Source organism: Mustela putorius, unplaced genomic scaffold (genome assembly GCF_011764305.1).
Source record: "Mustela putorius furo isolate JIRA1106 unplaced genomic scaffold, ASM1176430v1.1 tig00003962_pilon_pilon_pilon, whole genome shotgun sequence".
NCBI classification, from domain to species: Eukaryota; Metazoa; Chordata; class Mammalia; order Carnivora; family Mustelidae; genus Mustela; species Mustela putorius.
The window spans coordinates 21,702,350-21,721,417 of record NW_025422106.1 but is presented as its reverse complement, the minus strand read 5'-3'; the positions used below and the strand labels follow the sequence as shown (position 1 = coordinate 21,721,417).

Below are 19,068 nucleotides of genomic sequence, written 5' to 3'. Positions count from 1 at the left end.
GCGGGCTGCGCGGAGAGGCCCCCACCCGCCCGGAGAGGGAGCGGGCGCTCGGCGGCGCGGCGCGGACTCGCGCCTCACCTCCCACACCCCCGCACACAAAGACGCCGCTCGGCAAAGGGAGCAGGCGCCCGCAGCGGGCGCGGGGGCGCACGGGGCGCGAACCCCGGGGACGCCGCCGCAGGGACGCGCGCCCGCCGCCCCCGGCTCCCCGCAGCTGCATTGCCCGGCCCTCAGCCCGAGCGGCCGGCGAGAGATGCGGGGATGCGGGGGAGAGGGGAGGGGGGACCCGGGTGCCCGGGGCAGAGCTTGCTGTAGCTCGGCCCCGTGGCATCATGGGGCATGTAGTCCGCCTCGTAGAACTGCGGGTGGCGGGTGGCCGGAGAGGGTCCGGCACTGTCGTCCCTGGTCCTGTGAGCGGGTGGGGAAGAAGTCAGGCCCAGCGGGAACTGAGACAATGTCCTGACGCCGGTGGGCCGGGACGCACCCCCACCCACGGGCGCTTTGCCTTTTGCTAGGCAGGGAAGGGGCTGCAGGCCTTGCTCAAGGCTTAGAGGGCGCGGGAAGGTGTGGCCTTCAGGATTGAATTGGGTTCCCAGTGGAACATGAGGAGGAATCCAGAGTCCAAGGAGTTACTGATGGGGGGAATCCTGAGAAAGGTGCGGGACATTAGTACCAAAGGTCTTTGGAGCAACCAGGGATCTGGCACTTGAGATATTATGTAGGAGTCGTCCCTGCCCTCTTAGAAAATCACTTTACATCTTCCACACGACATTCGAAAGGGAATGACCGTTAAGGCTGGAAGGGCAGTCCTCTCCCCCCATTTGCTGTCCTCTGCAAGGACCAGAGTGGGACTGGGCAGAGAAAGCAGCAGGTGGCAGCTTCCCACCTACAGTCAGTGTGGTCCCCTCAGGAGAGGAAGTGACCAGATTCCAAGAGACTGGCTTCTTCCTGCATAACCCCGGGGCAGAGAGGTCCTTCCAGAGGGGTCCAGCCGATGCCGTGGTAAAAGTGTAATTGACCTTTGAGGCTGCCTATTTCAAGGGCTGGAAAGACCAAGAGGCGTGGCCCAGTCCCTGGAGCGCGGAGGGAGGAGGGATTGGGACCTTACAGCAGAGTTCGAATTCCTCCTTACTAACCACCTGACCGTAAACAAACTGCTTAAATTTTCTGCTTTCGCAGACCACTCACCTCTAAATGAGACTCTAAACACTACCTACTAGGGTGAACTAAGGATAGTAACTGCCCTGGGAAATGGCGCACCCCGCCCGCAAGCGGGCTGATGAGACAGGTGGCCGGACCGGGCACAGTGCCTTCTCGTCCACCTTAGAACAGGACAGGAATTAAGGATTCCATACCAGCCCTACTTAGAACAATCCAAGAAGTGTTTGCGTGGGAGGTGCTAGCAAAAGCTTGCAAACTCTCTGCGCCTCTCTCAGGTTTCTTTGTGTGGTCTTCTCTCCTTCCTCCTCCACACCCTGCGGTGCCAGGCCCAGGCGGGAAAGGCAGGGAGGAGTGGACTGCCTCGCCCCTTTTTCCAGCCGGGGAGGAGCCAGCTGGCGCCTCCGGCAACTCGGGACCGCTGCCCACCTCTACCACGAGGGGTCAGCAGAGTCTTGTGGCTGCAGCCGGAGTTGGGGAGGGGGCTAGAGGGGGGAGGGACGGCTACGAGTGGCCGGGAGAATGCCTGTACATTTCCTCATTAAATTGTAGAACCTTGTCTGAGATTTCTCTTTTACTGTCCTGCTTCCTGAGGTGGCGACGTCTCCAAAGAGAAATCCTGCAGCTCTTTTATCCCCAGACCCAGGCCCAGAAGCTCCGCAGCGGCGGGGCTGGGGGCTTCCGGAATAAAGTTTGGAGAGTGTAGCTCTTTGCCTGGGCCACTCCCAGGTAGTCCCCGGGCCGGCCGGGAGGTGGAGCTGGCGGGCGGGAGGGGGCAGCAGGGGGAATCATCCTTTCCCCTGGAAAGTGTTGGGGCTCTGGGAGAGGAGTAGCTCAGCCTGGACTGAGGGACTTAGGCCCTTAGCAGCCTGGCCTCTTTGCCAGGCGGCCCTATACCAAACCAAGATCGCTTTTCCTCCGGTTTGCGCGCTCCAGCTGCCACGTGCTCGAGACGCGCCCACACAGCAGAGAAACAAAGACAGCCAAGCGATGGAGCTGCCAGTGGCCGCCTCGACATTTAATAAATGAAATTCCATAGCTGGGAGATCGGGGGTGAACGGGCGGCCACCGCTCGTGGCACGTGCGCCGGTGGCCGCTCCTTTTCGTCGCCCAGCCCGGGGCCACCAAGCCCACAGACTGACTCCTTGGTGCGGCAGGTGGTGCTCCCCGCCCCCGCCGCCGGCGCCCCCCACCCCCACCGCGAGGTATCTTTGCTCGCTGAAGCCCAGCCAGCTGAGCGGCTGGCTGTGGGGGGAGGGGAGGCCTGCAAAAAGATTTTTCTTAAAGGTGCGATTATAAATATACCCCGTGGATCGAGATTTCAAACAAACTTGTCAATCTGGGCTGCAGCTAAAGGCGATGGAGGCAGCTTTGCTTGTATTTCGGGTGGTGTGACTCATGAGCATTACTTGTCTCCCCCAGGGAAGCAGTCGGCCCACCCACAAGTCACTGCTGCTCTGGCACCGCTGGGATAAAGCCGACCAATTCCCAAACCCCTGCCCAAGGACTCCCCTCCCATCTACACCCCACCCCCATCCCCACTTGTTACTGAGGTCTCCCTGCCCCTCAGGGAATCTTCGCTTCATTCAGGTCGCTGGACCTCCAGGCCTGGTTTGGGCCACCCCTGCCCTCTCCCCACAAGCCAAGTGCTCTGGCATTTTGCTGCTGCAGGGATGGGGGCTGGGTACACGCGGGGCACACGTGTATGGGGGAGCATGCTCAGTGCAGGGGTGCACCCACGTGCGGCCTGCGCCTCCGCTTCCTGTCCCCCCACCTACGCCGTCTCCGTGTGAAGTCTAGGAAGAAAGGCCACCGTAAGAAAAGATCCCTGTATGTTGTGTGCACACGCCTTGGACACATAAAGCTGCGGTGGCCCAGAAACACCGTAGAAGACAAGGCGGATGCAGAGTGGTTATTACGGCACACAGGCACAGTGGTCACTCCTCGGGAGGTCTTTAAAAACTACCCAGATTCTTTTCTCTTGGGATGGAAGTATGGATGAGGTAGAGATGTATTTTTAACTGGGAGGCAGGGGAACACCTGGACGTCCATATTGTTGGCGTTGTGCGTAATCAGCAAGGGCGTGACCACACGCACACCTGGACACTTAGATGTGGATACACAGGGGACCAGGTCGTACACCTCACCTCAGCCAGACATAGGCGGGTACCCCAAACCACAGCCCTTTGACGAGGAAGGGGGCCTGGGCCTCCAGCCCCTTACTCTCTTCCCTGTTCCCCAAGGGTCACTGTCCCCGGGCTTGAGCCACCGGACCGCCCTCCACCTGGAAAGCTAAGCGGATGGAGCTGTGAGGGTAACTCACACTGCCGCAAGGCCGAGGAGCGCGGGAGCCGAGCCCAAGGCCTCAGACGACGCCGCCCTCTCGGGTCTGCCTAGCTGCGGCCGCTGCCCCTTTAAGCGCCCCCGCCCCCTCCCGCCCGCGCTGCCGGCTTCCTTTCTCTAGGAGGCGCGGCCCGCAGGGCCGGGCGGCGGGGCGGGTGTGCGGGCCGCCCCTCCCCCGGTGGGCTGGGCCTGCGCGGCTTCCTGCAGGAGCGGCCCGGAGCCGCGCAGGGGGCGGAGAGAGCGAGCGGCGAGCGGCGGCAGGGCGGCGCGGGGCGGCGCGGGGCGGCGCGGGGCGGAGGGCGCCGGAGGGCGAGCGGGCAGGCGGGCACGGCGGGTTCCGGGCCAGCCTCGGGGGCAGACGGTTGGCCGGGCGCGCGGAGCCTAGCCGGGGCCTTGCCGGAGCTGGGCCGGGCAGCAGGGGCCGCCGCCGCCCGGGCCCGCCGCCCGCGCCCCCCACGCTGGCCCAGAGGGCTGCGGCCGCGTCGCCGCTGAGGATGTCCCGGAAGGGGCCGCGGGCGGAGGTGTGTGCGGACTGCAGCGCCCCGGGTAAGCGGCGCCGGGCCGGGGGCGGGACCGTGCGGCGAGGCCGCCGGGCGGGCGCCGGGGCCTGGCGGGAGCGCCGTGCGGGGCCGGAGGGCGGGGCGGGGCCGGGGGGCTGCGGCCTCCGGCCTGGGCCCCCGCCCGGGCCACTGCGGAGCCGTGTCCTTGGCGGGAGGGCCGGCTGGGGGGCCTCGGTTCCCTTGCGTCCGTGGACGAGCGAGGAAGGACATTCCCGGCGCCACCTCCCACCCCTCAGTCTGAGGGAGGCAGGCAGCTAGCTGCCCCCCCCCCTTCTGTCTCTGTATCCCGACGGAAGCGCCAGCCTGGAGTGGCAGGAGGGCTGTGGCGGAGGCCAGCAAGGTTTAGGAGGTGGGGGCGAGTGTGGTTTTGTGTCATCTCAGTGCCACCCCCGCGTCTTGCACCTGCTGCTCGCATGGTCTGCGCGCCCGCTGAGGTGGCGGAGGTCAAGGGGCAAGAGTGCTGGGCAGATGGGCCAGGAGGGGCCTGGATAGTGTTTCCTCGTGAGCAGACGAGGGGTAGCTGCTTTGAGGACTCCCTGCCCCTGGTTACCAAGGCCGGGGCTCCTTGCAGGGCCTGGTGTTGAGGGCCAGTACAGCCTGGGCATCTCCCTCGGAGGCATCCCCAGGCTGCCTGGTGACTGTGAGCAACTAGACTCAGCTGTCCCTGTGCCCTGCGAAGGCCTGCTCTGGGAGGTGGGCTGAGCATTGTCCCAGCTTGGACACTGACCCCTCCTGTCCCTGTGGCCCCCTCTGGCCAGAAATGGGCAGGAAGCAGTACCCCTGGGTTGTCTGGATTCCCAGGACGGGGCTGGCTTCCTGGCTGTATTTACTGTGATGTTTCCCTTCCTCCCAGCACGGTCAGGTCCAGGCTGATGTGAAAGCCCCCTGAGCTGCTGAGGAAGAGAGGAGCAGTGACCTGAGAGGCTGCTGCTACCTGCTGTTGTGGGAGGACACTGCCAGTGATGGGGCTCAGCAGCTGGCCTGGGGAAGGAAGCTCTGGCTCTTGTCCATCCTTTTTTTTAGAAAAGGAGCTATCTTCTTGGGAGACCTCTGGGCAGGCTCAGGGTGTCTGTGAACTCCAGGGGGACTAAGAGCACAATTAAGTGTGAGAGTGGGAAGTTCCATGGGGTCCAACTTCCAGCCACCCTTTGGACAGGCCCAAGACCCCAACAGGTTGAGAACCATAGATGCTCTGGTATTCTAGCATGAGGAATATTGGGTAATATTGTGGATGCCTGGCAAAGGCAGGGTACTCTGGGTGGCTATGACCTGGGACTCCTCTCAGGGCATGTCACGATCTGGAGGGCCATGAAGAAGCTACCGGGGCTGATGGATCCTTACCCTAATGAGCCGAAGACTGTGATCCCCTTCCCCCAGCTGCAGGCCCTCTCTGCCTGTCCCAGGCTGTTCCATACCTCTGGGGGCTGGGCATAGCATGGGGTGAGGGTGGAAGATCCAGAAGGCCTGGGGGGAAGGTGTTTAGCAGACACTCATCCTAGGTCCTCACTGTGACCCATGGCAAGACTTTCCTCACTCTGGGCCTCAGTTTCCTCAATTGTGAGGCAAAGAAGTTGGAGTAGAATGGTTTTTGAAGACCATCCCATCTTCAAGTCTGTGCTTTTGATACTTAGCTAAAGGGACATAGGGCAGAATCAGCAAGGCAGCTGTTCTTTCTCCACCACGTTTGACTGTTTGAAGTCTCTGGATGCCAAATGGGTTCAGGGAGGAGTGGTATGTTATGGGATGTCTTGGACTGTTTGATTCTGGTCTGCAGTCACTGTCGCACAGGGGCACGGGTGCGCCAGGTACAAGTTAGGATAAGGGTTAGGGCCCCCTGATCCAGGACACAGCTCCAGGAGAGGCAGGTGGTGGGGACAGTGAAGTAGGCAGGGTACTGATAAAGTCTTGACCCTCACCCTACCTCGGCGCCTTGCATGGTGTCTGGCACATGATATACCAGGCACTCCCTGAGTGTTTGGTTGCTTGTCAGGAGCCCAGCTGGCCACTTGGGGCTACCCCATTCCCCTACTGTCTGATGCGAGGAGTGGCGCTCTCCGTGTGGGAACTGGAGCAGCCCAGGTACGGGGTTTGAGAGTAGTCAGTGGTTGGGACCCCACTGGCCTCTGTCTCTTACCCGGTCATAGGCTTCTCTTGCTGTGAAAGGACTTCGAGCCCTAGGAGTGGGGCTGCGACCTTTTTGTGGCTGGTTGATGTGGGGAGGCTGTAGGGGTGAAAGGTGACCGCAGATGTCCTCCCTCCGTTTCCAGGCCCAGGCATACAGGTGACAGGTGTATTTTGTAAGGCGGCTGGAGGTGCCATGACCGCTGTGGCTGCTGGTGCCCCCTCGCCAGGTGCCACGTGTGTACCTGCCTGTCCTGGGAGTCCAAGGGAGGGGCAGGAGTCCAGGAACTCTGGAGAATGCGTTCTCCCTGCTTCCTTCCCCTCCACTCCCTCTGCCACATGGTCCCGGCCTAGCCCACAGACCTGTTCCTCATCCCAGGGTCTCCATCTTAACTCTCCCACCTTGGCAGCCCAGGTCAGAAGAGTGAAGACCTTGGGGTGCCTGTCCTACAGGCTCTTGGGTGAGCAAGGATGCTACTGGCTAGGGACATTTGGAAACCCACAGGCTCATATGGATTGCAGGGTGGGAGTGAATGGGGGCTTTCTTCACTTTTATTGAGATTGAAGTTATGTACAGCCGAATTCCTGCACCTTACGGTTTAAGCCGCTAACCCATGTGACTACCACTCAGTCAAGAGGTAGAGCATTCTTGTCCCTCTCTGGGCCTTTCTTCTGCCCCCTCCCAGTCAACACTGCCCCCCAGAGGTAACCGCCATCCTGACCTTTATCCCCATGGATTACTCTTGCCTGCTTTCAAGATGGTGGGCTTCTCCTTCTTGTTTAGGGAGGCTCTGCTCAGGAGACCCAGGCCTTTATAGCAGACCTGCTGCCCCTAGAGGCCGGTCATGGCTTTGGGTGGTGACTTGAGTTCACCTTAGCAGAGGCCTTCGTGGTTAATGTCATCCCAGGATCCCTCCTAGGACCCCTCCTACTGCTTGCCCATATATTCCAGACGCCCTGTCCTGAGGCAGAAGTCCTGGGGGAAGGTTGGCAGGATGCTGAGGAGGTTACCACTGTCTCCTAAACCGGATGTTCCCTGGGGGCCCTTGGCTAGCTCAGTCAGTAGAGCGTTTGACTCTTGATGTCGAGAGTTCAAGCCCCATATTGGGCTGGTGGGCATGGAGCCTACTAAAAACAAAACACCTTATGTCCCTCTCCTTTCTACCCCAAGTTTGACCTAAGGGGCCTCTTGGGGGCAAGGGTCCCTTAACCTTAAACCACAGTAGTCATTTGACTTACAGAAACCCTTCTGGCCTGAGGAACTGGCCTAAGTGAGGTTTAGCGGCTCCAGCTTGAGTAGGCCCAAAGCCACTTGGGCATTTAAGAAGTCGGTAGTAGGGTTAGGGTGTGCTTTTCATTTGTGTAATGAAGAACTGAGCTGGCCCCAGTGTTCCCCCTGCCAGGAAGGTGTCCCCAGCTCAACCTTCCTATTTCAGGTCACTGTGGAGGAGAGGTAGGACCCCTCCTTCAGGCTGGGTGAGTGCCCAACAGAGCCTGGGACCCAGTTCCCCAAATCCGAATCTCTTGGTCACTGCCGTATTCAGAGGCTCACCATGTCTGGCCTGGCTCTGGAGATCTGTGCAGTCCTCTCGGGCTTGGCTTCTCCGGGCAGACCGGGGGCCTGGGGTGGAGGCCTTAGGGCGGCCCATTTATGATCCTGGCCTGGGCGGCTCCCCACTTACAGGAAACCCCACCATTTCAACAAGAGGAATTTAGGCTGCGTCATTTCCAGCTTCCTGCTTGAGCTGCCGGAGGTGGCTGGCCTGCAGACCCCTCACCCAGTGGTGCTTGGGAGTAGGGGGAGGGAGTTTTCCATGTGCCTCACTGGGGTTCCTCCCTGTTTGGGTAAAGCCAACAGAGTGTCCTAGGGCTCCCCCTGTTGGCACAGGCAATGGGTCCCTGGGATCAACTCCCAGAAAAGTATATGGCAGGCACCTTGTTGCCCTGTATTTTTGTGGGACACTTAAAGAAGCCCAGACCCAAATAGCTGAACCCCCTCTTTCACTTCTTGTTTCTTCCCTGTCCCTATGGGGGGGGATACTTGATGTAGGCAGAACTCAGGCTGCTCCCTGATTCAGTCTCTTTACGATTCTCTTGGGAACTTCTATGGAAGTTCTTGAAGGGAAGGGTCTGAGAATTGCCTTCTGGTTGGAGAGCTTCTCATTACCCCAAGTCTGAGCCTCCCCTGGGGGGCCCACACCCACCTCTGGACTCCCTGAGCACTGCCAGGCATGCAGAGAGCCAGTCCCTTACTCCCCCCCCCTCCAAAAAACAGGGCTTCCTGAGATTGGGGCGGGGGGCCTGGGCAGAGCACAGTGTCCTGGGAAAGAGGCTCCCTGCCCCCGCTCTCTTGAGGCACACAATGGCTGCTTTCTCCCCCATGACCTTTCTACAGCCTGAGCTGTATACAGCTGTCTCCTCCCCCTTTCCCAAGGGGCCCAGGATGGGTGGCATCTCCCCTGCCCTTGAAAAGGACCCCAGGAGCTCCCATCCTCTCCTGGCCCCTCCTTCTTGTCTCCAAAGTTTCCTTCTCCCCATGGAGTGGAGAGTGGCTTCCAGGGCCCTTGCCCACTTGGGGCTTCCGCCTTCGGGGCAAGAGCAAAAGAAGAGCACTGGGTGTGAACATGGCCCAGTGTCTGGCATCTCAGAGCCTGGGTCCACGTCCCAGCAATTCCACTCATTAGCTGTGTGACCTTGAGCAAGCGCTCTAACCTCTCTGAGCCGCTGTTTCTAATTGGGAAAGCAAGGATAGCATTTCCTGCCTTGCCTGACAGTGGTGAGAGACAGTGTGCATACAAGTCTAGCTTGTACGCGGTGTGTATCCAGCATTAGTTCCTTTACCCTCTCTGGCCCTATTTAAGAGGGACTCCCACTCAGCCCATCAGTGATGATAGCAGAAGGCTCAACATGAAGAGGCCTCTTCCTAGCTAAGAAGAGGGTGGAAGCAGGAGCCCGTAGAACGGTGGGATGGGTCAGGTCAGGGAGCCTGTGGGTCCCACAGAAGCCTGGGTGCAGGAGGGATGGGGCCCTGCCCAGACCCAGGAGGAATGCCTAGGGCTGTCTTGCAGGTCCCCTGTGAGGGAGGTCTGGGCCAGCTGTCTTGTTCCCTGGGAAAGGCTGCAGGGCAGGAAGCCATGCCCATTGAGTCAGCCCTGGGGACCCCCTCCCCCCAGACAGGCCCAGGCACAGCTGTCAGTCACCTGCTGTGCACCTTAGGGGAAATCCCTCCTACACCTAGCTAGGCTTCCTCATCGGTAGGTAACTTGTGTGTCCCGATGGTCCTCTGCTCCCTGGGCTTTGGGAAGCTGAGTGAGGGACTACGTCAGCCTGGCGTGAGCCCAAAGCAGGGGCACAGGAGACACTGGCCCTGATCTGGGCTTGGCTGACCCAGCTCCCACCCCGCAGACCCTGGCTGGGCCTCCATCAGCAGGGGCGTGCTGGTGTGCGACGAGTGCTGCAGCGTGCACCGGAGCCTGGGCCGCCACATCTCCGTCGTCAAGCACCTGCGCCACAGCGCCTGGCCTCCCACACTGCTGCAGGTACGTGGCTGTCCAGCTAGTCCCCTGGCGCACGCGCCCCCACGCACACCACCCTGGATCCAGCAGTGCCAGAGGGCAGAACCCAGCCTGTTCTTGTGGCCTGGCAGACACAGGTGCTAAGACTGGGGTCTCCCAGGCCGGGGCCCTCTCCCCAGCCCTGCCACATCTTAGCTTGACCATGTAGCACCAAGCAGGTCACTTAACCTCTCTGAGCCGTGGCACGCTTGCTGGGAGACCTGAAGTGCTACATGGGACCCACATGCTCAGGCGGCCCGACCAGGTGGGGTGGTGGGGTGCTGGCAGCAGACACACAGGAGGCCTCCTCAGCCCTGTCTCCAGCCATGCCGGCTGTGGCCAGCGCATGGCAGTGCCCCCCCCTCCAGTAGCTGGCGCACAGCGGGCACCCGCACTTGGCGCCTCTTCCCTGCAGATGGTGCACACGCTCGCCAGCAACGGGGCCAACTCTATCTGGGAGCACTCCCTGCTGGATCCCGCGCAAGTGCAGAGCGGCAGGCGCAAAGCCAACCCCCAGGACAAAGTCCAGTGAGTTGGGCTGGAGGGCTGGTGGCAGGGGCCGCGCGGCCTGGGACGTGGATTCAAGGGGTGGCCGGGTGACTAGCCTCTCCCGCTCTCCCCGATGCGCCCTGTGTCCCCGCCCAGCCCCATCAAGTCAGAGTTCATCAGGGCCAAGTACCAGATGCTGGCGTTCGTGCACAAGCTTCCCTGCCGGGACGACGACGGGGTCACTGCCAAAGACCTCAGCAAGGTTGGAGGGGCCCCAGGGAATGGGCGGGCCTCCTCTCTTGACACCTGCGACACCCTGAGGGTCTGCTCCTTTGTCACCACTGAACCTGAGGCCCCAGAGGCATTGGGGTCAGGCAAGAAGAGTGGGTGCAGCAGGGAGATGAGACTGCATGGTCAGGCGGCATATGCAGCCGAGCCCCTCAGCTCCTCCATGGACACCCCAGGGCTCAAACCCCACCAGCTGCCATCCAAAAGCTGGGAGAACTTGGGGCCGTTTCTTAGCTGCTCCGAGCCTCAGTTTGCTTGTCTGTAAAACGGGAAACAAATCCCAGCATTTCCCTGACAGACACCATCTGTGTCAAGCAGTGCTCACAGCACAGGTGGATGTGACTGACAGCGGGGCCGACCTCTGTCCTCCCTCACAGCCCAACTCCAGCTGGGACCCCGGGAGCTGGTGGGAGGCCCAGCAGCTGCCTTTTGTGGTGTGGCTAGAGGAGGGGAGGGGCCCCACGCACACGTCTGCTGCACACTCTGCTCCTTTTGCAGCAACTGCACTCGAGTGTGCGGACAGGCAACTTGGAGACGTGTTTGCGCCTGCTGTCCCTGGGCGCCCAGGCCAACTTCTTCCATCCAGAGAAGGGCACCACACCTCTGCACGTGGCTGCCAAGGCGGGCCAGACCCTGCAGGCTGAGCTGCTTGTAGTGTATGGGGCTGATCCTGGCTCCCCCGATGTCAATGGCCGCACACCCATTGACTATGCCAGGTGAGGGCCAGGTGGTGGGTGAGGCTGGGCTGGGTGGGTGTGGTGGACGGCCGCTGCAGGGCTGAGGCATGCCCCCTCCCCACAGGCAGGCGGGGCACCATGAGCTGGCGGAAAGGCTAGTCGAGTGCCAGTATGAGCTCACTGACCGGTTGGCCTTCTATCTCTGTGGACGCAAGCCGGGTGAGCAGAGCTCGGGGCAGGTCTGGCTGGGCCAGGCAGGTGGGACCCAGACACACCCCAGCAGCAGCTGCCATGGTGACAAAGCCGGCTGGGGAACAGTGTTGCTAGGCAACTGGCTCCTGTGAAATTGATGTAGGCTCTGGGCTCCTGCAAGCTGGGATGGGGAGTGGGGGTGGGCCTAACTTCAGTCCGCTCCCAGGGTGCTTGGGGGTGGCCCGCCCTCCCTGTCCCCTGACACTTCTGGGTGCCACGCTCCAATCATGGCAATAAAGTGGGCTCCCAGCTGCGAAGGCCACCCCGCACCAGTGACTTGGCATTTTTATTTTTGTTCAGATCACAAAAATGGGCATTACATCATCCCACAGATGGCTGACAGGTGAGTGCCCACCTGATGCCCCTTCCTAGAGGCTGTCGGGTATCCTTTGGGTGTCTGGGCCTCAGTGCCTCCACTCCTCCCTCTCCCCAGGCTTTAGGGTCCCCCATCATCAGGGGCCTGGCAGTAGAAGCATTTCTGTCCAGTCTTCATTCCCCGATGCTGGGCCCCAAGGCAGGTGACAAATGCCAGCTTGGCACGTGACCAGCACAACCTGAGCCCCACGGCTCTCCCGCACAGGCTTGAGTACCAGCAGCGCCCACCCTGGGAGTGGTGGATTGCTGCCTTCTGCTTCCAGTGGCACTCACCCCACTAGAGAATCATTAGAAAAGTAAAAAGATATGGGCTTCAGGGATTTGACTCACTTTGGGACTATTGACCAGGTCTCTGTGGCGTGCTCAGAAATTGAGTGGGGCTGGGGGCAGGGTACAGCACCACTGAGGTGTTTCTGTCTGTGATCAGCAAAGCCTCTGGCGCCTAGGCTGTGGGGGACACTCCCTTGGCTCACAAGATGGTTGCTCGCGCCACCTGCTGGCCACCTCTGCTGGCCAAGTCTTGCCAAGCTTTGCTGGCAGGCCTGGATCTCAGAGAGAGGAGGCTCCCCTCCCTCTCCAGTGGCTAGCGTGAGCAAACAGGGATGGTCAGGCCTAGGCACCTTGGATCCATGAACCCAGACCTTCTCTGTTATGAGACACCGAGACTCCCTCCTTCTTCTCTGGTTTTATTCTGCACTGTGTGTGTACCTGGATGCTTCTGGTGTATGTGTTACGAACACATCTGGGTGTGTATTCAGGGAAGTGATGACAGAACACCTTCCTGGTGCCGGCCACTTTTCTTGGCCCTGAGACACAGGTGACTCAGACAAGATCTCTGCCTTTAGGGAGCTTACAGTCTAGAGTGAAGCTGCCTAGTCAGACAGCTCTAGTTGGGGGTGGGGAGTGGGCATCGAGAGAAGTAAAGGCAGAGATGGTATAAAGTAGCAAAGTCGTGCTGGGTACCTCGGGCAGTCGGGGCAGCCGGAGCACCATGCGAGGAGCAGGGAATCCCAGGAGCGGGACCGGAATAGAAACAGATGAGAGAACAGCCCATCCCGTGAGCCCCAGCAAGAGGAGACAGTGTGTGGAGTCAGCTTTGCCATGTGTTGGGTGTTTGACTTCAGACAGGCTACTGAACCCTCTCTGAGTCTTCGTTACCCCCTGGAGAGGAGGTCAGCAGCACCTACCTTTTTGGGGCTGTTGAGAGGATTGGGTGAAATGATGCATGCTAAGCACGGAGCGTATTTTTTAATACGGCTGAAGTGTGCCGTATGTATCTTTGGTCATTGAGTTGTTTTAAGGCCGGGGGTAGAGTGGTCCGATCCCCTGGCTGCTGGCTGGAAACAGGGATTGTGGGGGCGAGCTTAGAAGTGGGAAGATGGGTGAAGAAACTGATTCAAAGACCCAAGGATGAGGGACTGATGGGGAACCCGGGGACAGCTGCCCTGGGGCTTGAGGGTGAGGGGATCTCCAGTGCCCCCTACCACCAGGAGCAGACGCTGGTGTGGGGTGAGTGGGGCATGGAGGGAGAGAGCAGGCGGGTGCAGGAGCAGATTTGGGGGAGGGGAGATGAGTTCCGTGGTGTGCATGGTGTCCATGGGTGTGCGCCTGTCGCCCTGCTCCCGGGTAATTGCTGCCTCTGTCCTGTTCTTTCCTCTGCTGCCTCTCTCTGGACTTAGATCTCGGCAAAAGTGCATGTCTCAGAGGTATATGGTGCCTGCCATGGGGGCAGGCTCTGGAGGTTGGGCTGGGGGCGGTGTTTGGTGTACAGCATCTGGGATGTTGTCTTCCCGGGGTCCCTGCATGTTCTGGAGTCACTGGCAGGGGCCTGGCCACCTCTCATGTCTGCCTGTTCCCATCTCCCTCTATCCACAGCCTAGACCTGTCCGAGTTGGCCAAAGCCGCCAAGAAGAAGCTGCAGGCGGTGAGTCCCCTTGGACAGACGGGCTCTAACACTAGGAGCGGTCCGCATCTCTGACCCTCCACCCCTCTGTCACTCCCCCTCCTTCCTCTAATCCTTTTCCAAGTCTCGGCGGTGCCTGCCCCTCATTCTATCCTTCCTGGCTCCCTTCCCCCTACCTCCCTGGCTTTTGTCCTCGACCCTGGCTCTGCCCTCTGCAGGCTCCAGGGCCCTGGCTTCACCTTTGACCTCCAAAAGCACTGACTGATCTGGTCTCCCTCCTGTCCTCTTCCACTGTGGAGTGTGACAGAGAGACCCCTGCCCCAGTTTCCAGTTCTGAGACTACAGGGATTGGGCAGCACATGGAACACAAGGCATTCCCCACATCTTAAGACCTCTTGCTTGAGCTGGCCTTGTCAGTACTGGGGACTAACTGATCTGACAAAGCCTCTGTCTCCCTCTTTGTCTCTAGCTCAGCAACCGGCTTTTTGAGGAACTTGCCATGGACGTGTACGACGAGGTGGATAGAAGAGAAAATGATGCCGGTGAGCCCAGAGGGCATCGGAGGTCATGCATGGGTAGACTAGATGAGGGTACCTGCCCACCTGCTGGGGAAGGGCTAGGCCCTCTTGTGGTTCTCTGGTCCTTTACTGGGGTCTGTGAGGGGTTGCTTGGGGTTGGTTCGCTCAGCAGCTCCACAGAGCCACCCCTGCTGGCTGTGAGCGGCTTGGGCAGCCTCCCTGGCCCAGCGGCCTGTTTCTCCACCCACCTCTGGACTGGGGCTCATCTCGGCTCTGGCTGCCTCCCACTTTGGCTCACTCCCCAGTCCCACTCCGCCCCCCCCTACATCACTCCTTCCGGGCCACAGCCAGATTCCAGCCCAAACTCTGGGCTGGGCCTGGCAAGAAGGAGTCGCCTTGTTCTGCTCTTCATCAGCCTCACTGGCCTCGCCCAGCCTTGCCCTGACTAGACCCTGCTTCCATGGTGTGCATGGTCTTTCTGAAGACCACCCCTGTTTTGCACACCAGCACTTGGTGGGCTGGGGAGGGGCGAGGAAGGCTGTGTTCAGCACTTCCTCACCTCTGCCCCTCCCCCGCAGTGTGGCTGGCCACCCAGAACCACAGCACCCTGGTGACGGAGCGCAGTGCCGTGCCCTTCCTGCCCGTGAACCCCGAATACTCAGCCACACGGAATCAGGTGAGGGGGCTGGGTGGGGGGCCTGGGGCCGTCTCCTCCCCTCCGGGGGTTGCCAGCTCTATGGGCCCTGCCCTTGCTCAGTGGCTGCCACCTGGGCCGCAGCCTGGGCCTGCTCTCCTCCCCCGGCCTAGGCCTCCCTCAGGGCTCTGCCGGTGCTGGGCTTTGGAAATGGAAATCAGGCTTGGTTTTTGAGCCACTTGCTGAGCAGCTTCCAGGGGGTGGGGGCAAGATCCCAGCCGCAGGAGCTCCCCAAGAATCACCCAGAATCAGTGTTATCCCTGACCCCCTGCTCTGGCCATGAGCCAGGTAAAAGGGGACTCCCTTGCAGCTTGGTTCCCCCTGCCCTGTCACCTAGAAGGGGGCCCGTCTTGCCAGCTGGGTTCTTTCTGGCTTGTAGGGGCGGCAGAAGTTGGCCCGCTTTAATGCCCGAGAGTTTGCCACCCTGATCATAGACATTCTCAGCGAGGCCAAGCGGAGACAGCAGGGCAAGAGCCTGAGCAGCCCCACAGGTGGGAAGGGCGTGGATAGGGCGGCGGGTAGTGGGCACTTTTCTAGAATATTTTTTTGTGGCTCCCTTTTGGGGTGGCATGGTGGAAGGGTTGTGTGGCTGGATCCTGAGTGATGGGACTGTGTCCTCAGACAACCTCGAGCTCTCTGCAAGGAGCCAGAGTGACCTCGACGACCAGCACGACTACGACAGTGTGGCCTCGGATGAGGACACGGACCAGGAACCCCTGCGCAGCGCTGGTGCCACTAGGAACAACCGTGCCCGGGTCTGAGCACTGCCCCACCCTGGGCCTCCACCAAGGCCCAGCTCTGTCCCCTTAGAGCCTGGGGCTTTGGGGACAAGTGGGCTGGTTACGGCCTTGAGAAGAGCCTTCTGTGGGCATTTACGCCCTGCCCTGAGGGCTGATGAGCCTCTGTCTCACTCTGCAGAGCATGGACTCCTCAGACCTCTCTGATGGGGCCGTGACCCTGCAGGAGTATCTGGAGCTGAAGAAGGCTCTGGCCACCTCCGAGGCGAAGGTGCAACAGCTCATGAAGGTCAACAGCAGTCTGAGCGATGAGCTCCGGAGGCTGCAGAGGGAGGTAGGGACGGCAGTGCTGGTGGGAGGGGGGGGCTCCCAGCGTCCTGCTTGGAGGACCCCTGCTCCCGGAGTTGGGGGTGCTGCCTGGAGCCCCTGGAGGTTCTGACACCCTGTGCCTCTCAGATCCACAAGCTGCAGTCAGAGAACTTGCAGATCCGGCAGCCGCCGGGGCCGGTGCCCACAGCCCCGCTGCCCAGCGAGCGGGCAGAACACACATCGATGGGGCCTGGCGGGAGTGCCCACCGCAGGGACCGCCAGGCCTTCTCCATGTATGAACCAGGCTCCGCACTGAAGCCCTTTGGGGGCCCACCTGGGGATGAGCTCACCACCCGGCTCCAGCCTTTCCACAGCACTGTGAGTTGCCCGTGGGTGTCAAGGACTAGGGGAGACAGGGCGGGAGCTGCCATGGGACCCTCCGTGATGCCTCCTGTGCCATCTCCCAGGAGCTGGAGGACGACGCCATCTATTCAGTACACGTCCCTGCTGGCCTTTACCGGGTAAGCAGGGCCTGGGACACAAGGGTCCATGTCAGCAAATGGGCTCTGAGCCCCAGCAGGTGTGGCCTTTGCGTTGACGATGGCTGGGCACGGGGAGGACCCGCGATGCTAGGAAGCTGGAAGGCGGGGTAGGGGGAGCAGGGAGGAAAAACTGACTCCAGCCCTCCTGGGTTTCAGATCCGGAAGGGGGTGTCGGCCTCCGCCGTGCCCTTCACTCCCTCCTCCCCGCTCCTGTCCTGCTCCCAGGAAGGAAGCCGTCACACGGTAACGTGCCCATCCCCGTTGCAAGGGACAGGCCGAGTAAGGTGTGCACGTGGAAAGCGATGGGCTGTGTGGGTCTGTGAATGTGTTCGTCATCTACTGCCCCTTCCCCGATCCTCCAGAGCAAGCTTTCCCGCCACGGCAGCGGTGCAGACAGCGACTATGAGAACACGCAAAGTGGGGACCCACTGCTTGGGTGAGGCACTCCGGGAAGAAGGCGGAGCGGGCCCTGGCGTGTCTGTGAGGGTGCCGGCAGGCAGCCTTACCACTGGTATGTGTCGCTCTCACCCTGGCCTCAGAATGGAAGGGAAGAGGTTTCTTGAGCTGGGCAAGGAAGAGGACTTCCACCCAGAGTTGGAAAGCCTGGATGGAGACCTTGACCCTGGGCTGCCCAGCACAGAGGATGTCATCCTAAAGACGGAACAGGTCACCAAGAACATTCAGGAATTGTTACGGGCTGCCCAAGAATTCAAGCACGACAGGTATGGGGGTGGGACGTGAGGCTTCTAGGGGCCCCTGGGTGTTGCGGAGGGGAGGGGAGGGGGGGGCCCCGCCGGTGTTCCATTGTCCCTGCGAACCCTAATTTTTACCCTCCCCTCCCCCCAAAGCTTTGTGCCCTGCTCAGAGAAGATCCATTTGGCTGTGACCGAGATGGCCTCTCTCTTCCCAAAGGTACAGGGGCTGGAAAGAGGAGCAGGATTGAAGGGTCTCCGGGTGGGACAGGTGCAGGGAATGGGAGCCCTACCTGGGTGCAAAGGAGGACACACTGGGCCGTGTTCATGGCTCATGGTTTGAAGTCCAAGGCCCAGCTCCCTCCTCCCCTCCAGAGGCCAGCCCTGGAGCCTGTGCGTAGCTCGCTGCGGCTGCTCAATGCCAGCGCCTACCGGCTTCAGAGCGAATGCCGGAAGACCGTGCCCCCGGAGCCGGGCGCCCCTGTGGACTTCCAGCTGCTGACTCAGCAGGTGATCCAGTGCGCCTACGACATTGCCAAGGCTGCCAAGCAGCTGGTCACCATCACCACCCGAGAAAAGAAGCAGTGACCACTCTCCCTGCACCCTCACCTGCACCCTGGGACCTCACTGGCCATGGGAGCTGGGCCACTCCAGACACTAACCCCCACCCCAACAGAGCCGCTGGCGCAAGTGCCCTTAGTGCTGCCACTCTCCCCTGGCAGCCAGGCGCCCTGGTGCCCGCCCCCCCTCAAGCCCCCAAGGATGGGGAGGTGGGGTGGCAGGAGCTTCTGTCCCCCACATTCCATGTACCTCCCCCTGTACATAGCATTCCCCTCTTCCCCCTCCCCCAGCGTGCAGGGGCCTGTAAGGCATCACTCCCAGCCCCTAACCCTTGGGGCACCCTCAGCCAAGGGTAGGGTGGGGACACTCCAAGTGAGGCCATTCCCCCTCCAGGTACCCCACCCCATGAGCCAGTTCAGCCCTACCGGGGGCTGAGCAGGGGCATCCTCAATCCTTTGTACATAATCTCTGGATGTCCCTGCCCTGTAGCCACCAGCCCCCCTGCTGCTCTCCTTTAATGCCAAACGGCCCCTGTCCAGAGCACAGGCCCCAGCCTGTGTTCCCAGGGTCCCTAGCAGCAAACACTGGAAACTTTTTTTCTTTCTTCTCTTCCACTCCTTAATTTTAACATTGTGGTAACTGAGTGTCCCTGCGTGCCTGTGTGTGTGTGCGGGGCGGCAGTGCCGTTCCGGAGGCCTGGCCCATCTGGAGTTCTGTGAAGGGTGAGGGGACCAGAGCAGCAGGACCAGTGTCAGGGGTCAGCCCCCCTTCCCCATTCTTGGGGCCAGGGACTGCTGGTAACCAGCTGGGGTCCAACCCGTTGCCTCCCCTCATCTGTCTCCCTGATTCATATCCCTTTCTCTATGAACTTAACAAAAACCACTTCCCTGCATCTCGCCTCCACCTCCCTTGTGGAGGGGGATGTGCTGGCTGGGGCAGAGAACTGAGCATCTGAGCCTGGGGCTGGCTCCCCGGGGTCCCTGACTCAGCTGAGAGCCCCCTACCTATAACCTCTGAGAGGCCAGCACCTACCCTGCGGTATCTGGGTATCTGGAATCTGGGCTGCGGCCTGGGAAGGCTGGAGAGGCAGATGGCAGTGCCTACCGGCTCTCTTCCCTGTCTTGCCTCTGTCCCAGGGGCCAGGCTCTACCTGTGTGGTGGTGGGTGGGCTGACTGTCAAGACGTGTGTCATGTACATTTGTATCAAAAATAAATAAGTGACCATGTGCTGTTGCTGACGCTAGAGAATGGTGGGGGTGGGGGACTGAGGAGGTGGCAGATGTGAGGAGAAAGAC

The 19,068-nt window shown here is 60.9% G+C and overlaps 1 protein-coding gene across 2 annotated transcripts; it reads left to right on the top strand.

Annotated features, from left to right (window-relative positions):
* The first annotated feature begins 3,787 nt into the window (after positions 1–3,787).
* Positions 3,788–18,079, top strand: GIT1 (GIT ArfGAP 1). Of its 2 annotated transcripts, XM_045069955.1 has the most exons (21): positions 3,788–4,047; positions 9,588–9,721; positions 10,152–10,264; positions 10,382–10,487; positions 11,012–11,229; positions 11,315–11,409; positions 11,743–11,785; positions 13,497–13,523; positions 13,693–13,741; positions 14,190–14,262; positions 14,817–14,914; positions 15,312–15,423; positions 15,554–15,687; positions 15,851–16,003; positions 16,126–16,356; positions 16,446–16,499; positions 16,677–16,763; positions 16,883–16,956; positions 17,060–17,242; positions 17,369–17,432; positions 17,588–18,079. In XM_045069955.1, the coding sequence occupies exons 1-21, from the start codon at positions 3,996–3,998 to the stop codon at positions 17,798–17,800; spliced, it is 2,313 nt and encodes a 770-aa protein (XP_044925890.1). In that variant the 5' UTR covers positions 3,788–3,995; the 3' UTR covers positions 17,801–18,079. The 2 variants fall into 2 exon arrangements, with proteins under 2 accessions (XP_044925890.1, XP_044925889.1); XM_045069954.1 differs by lacking the exon at positions 13,497–13,523 and having other exon boundaries at positions 3,871–4,047.
* The last annotated feature ends 989 nt before the right edge of the window (positions 18,080–19,068 follow it).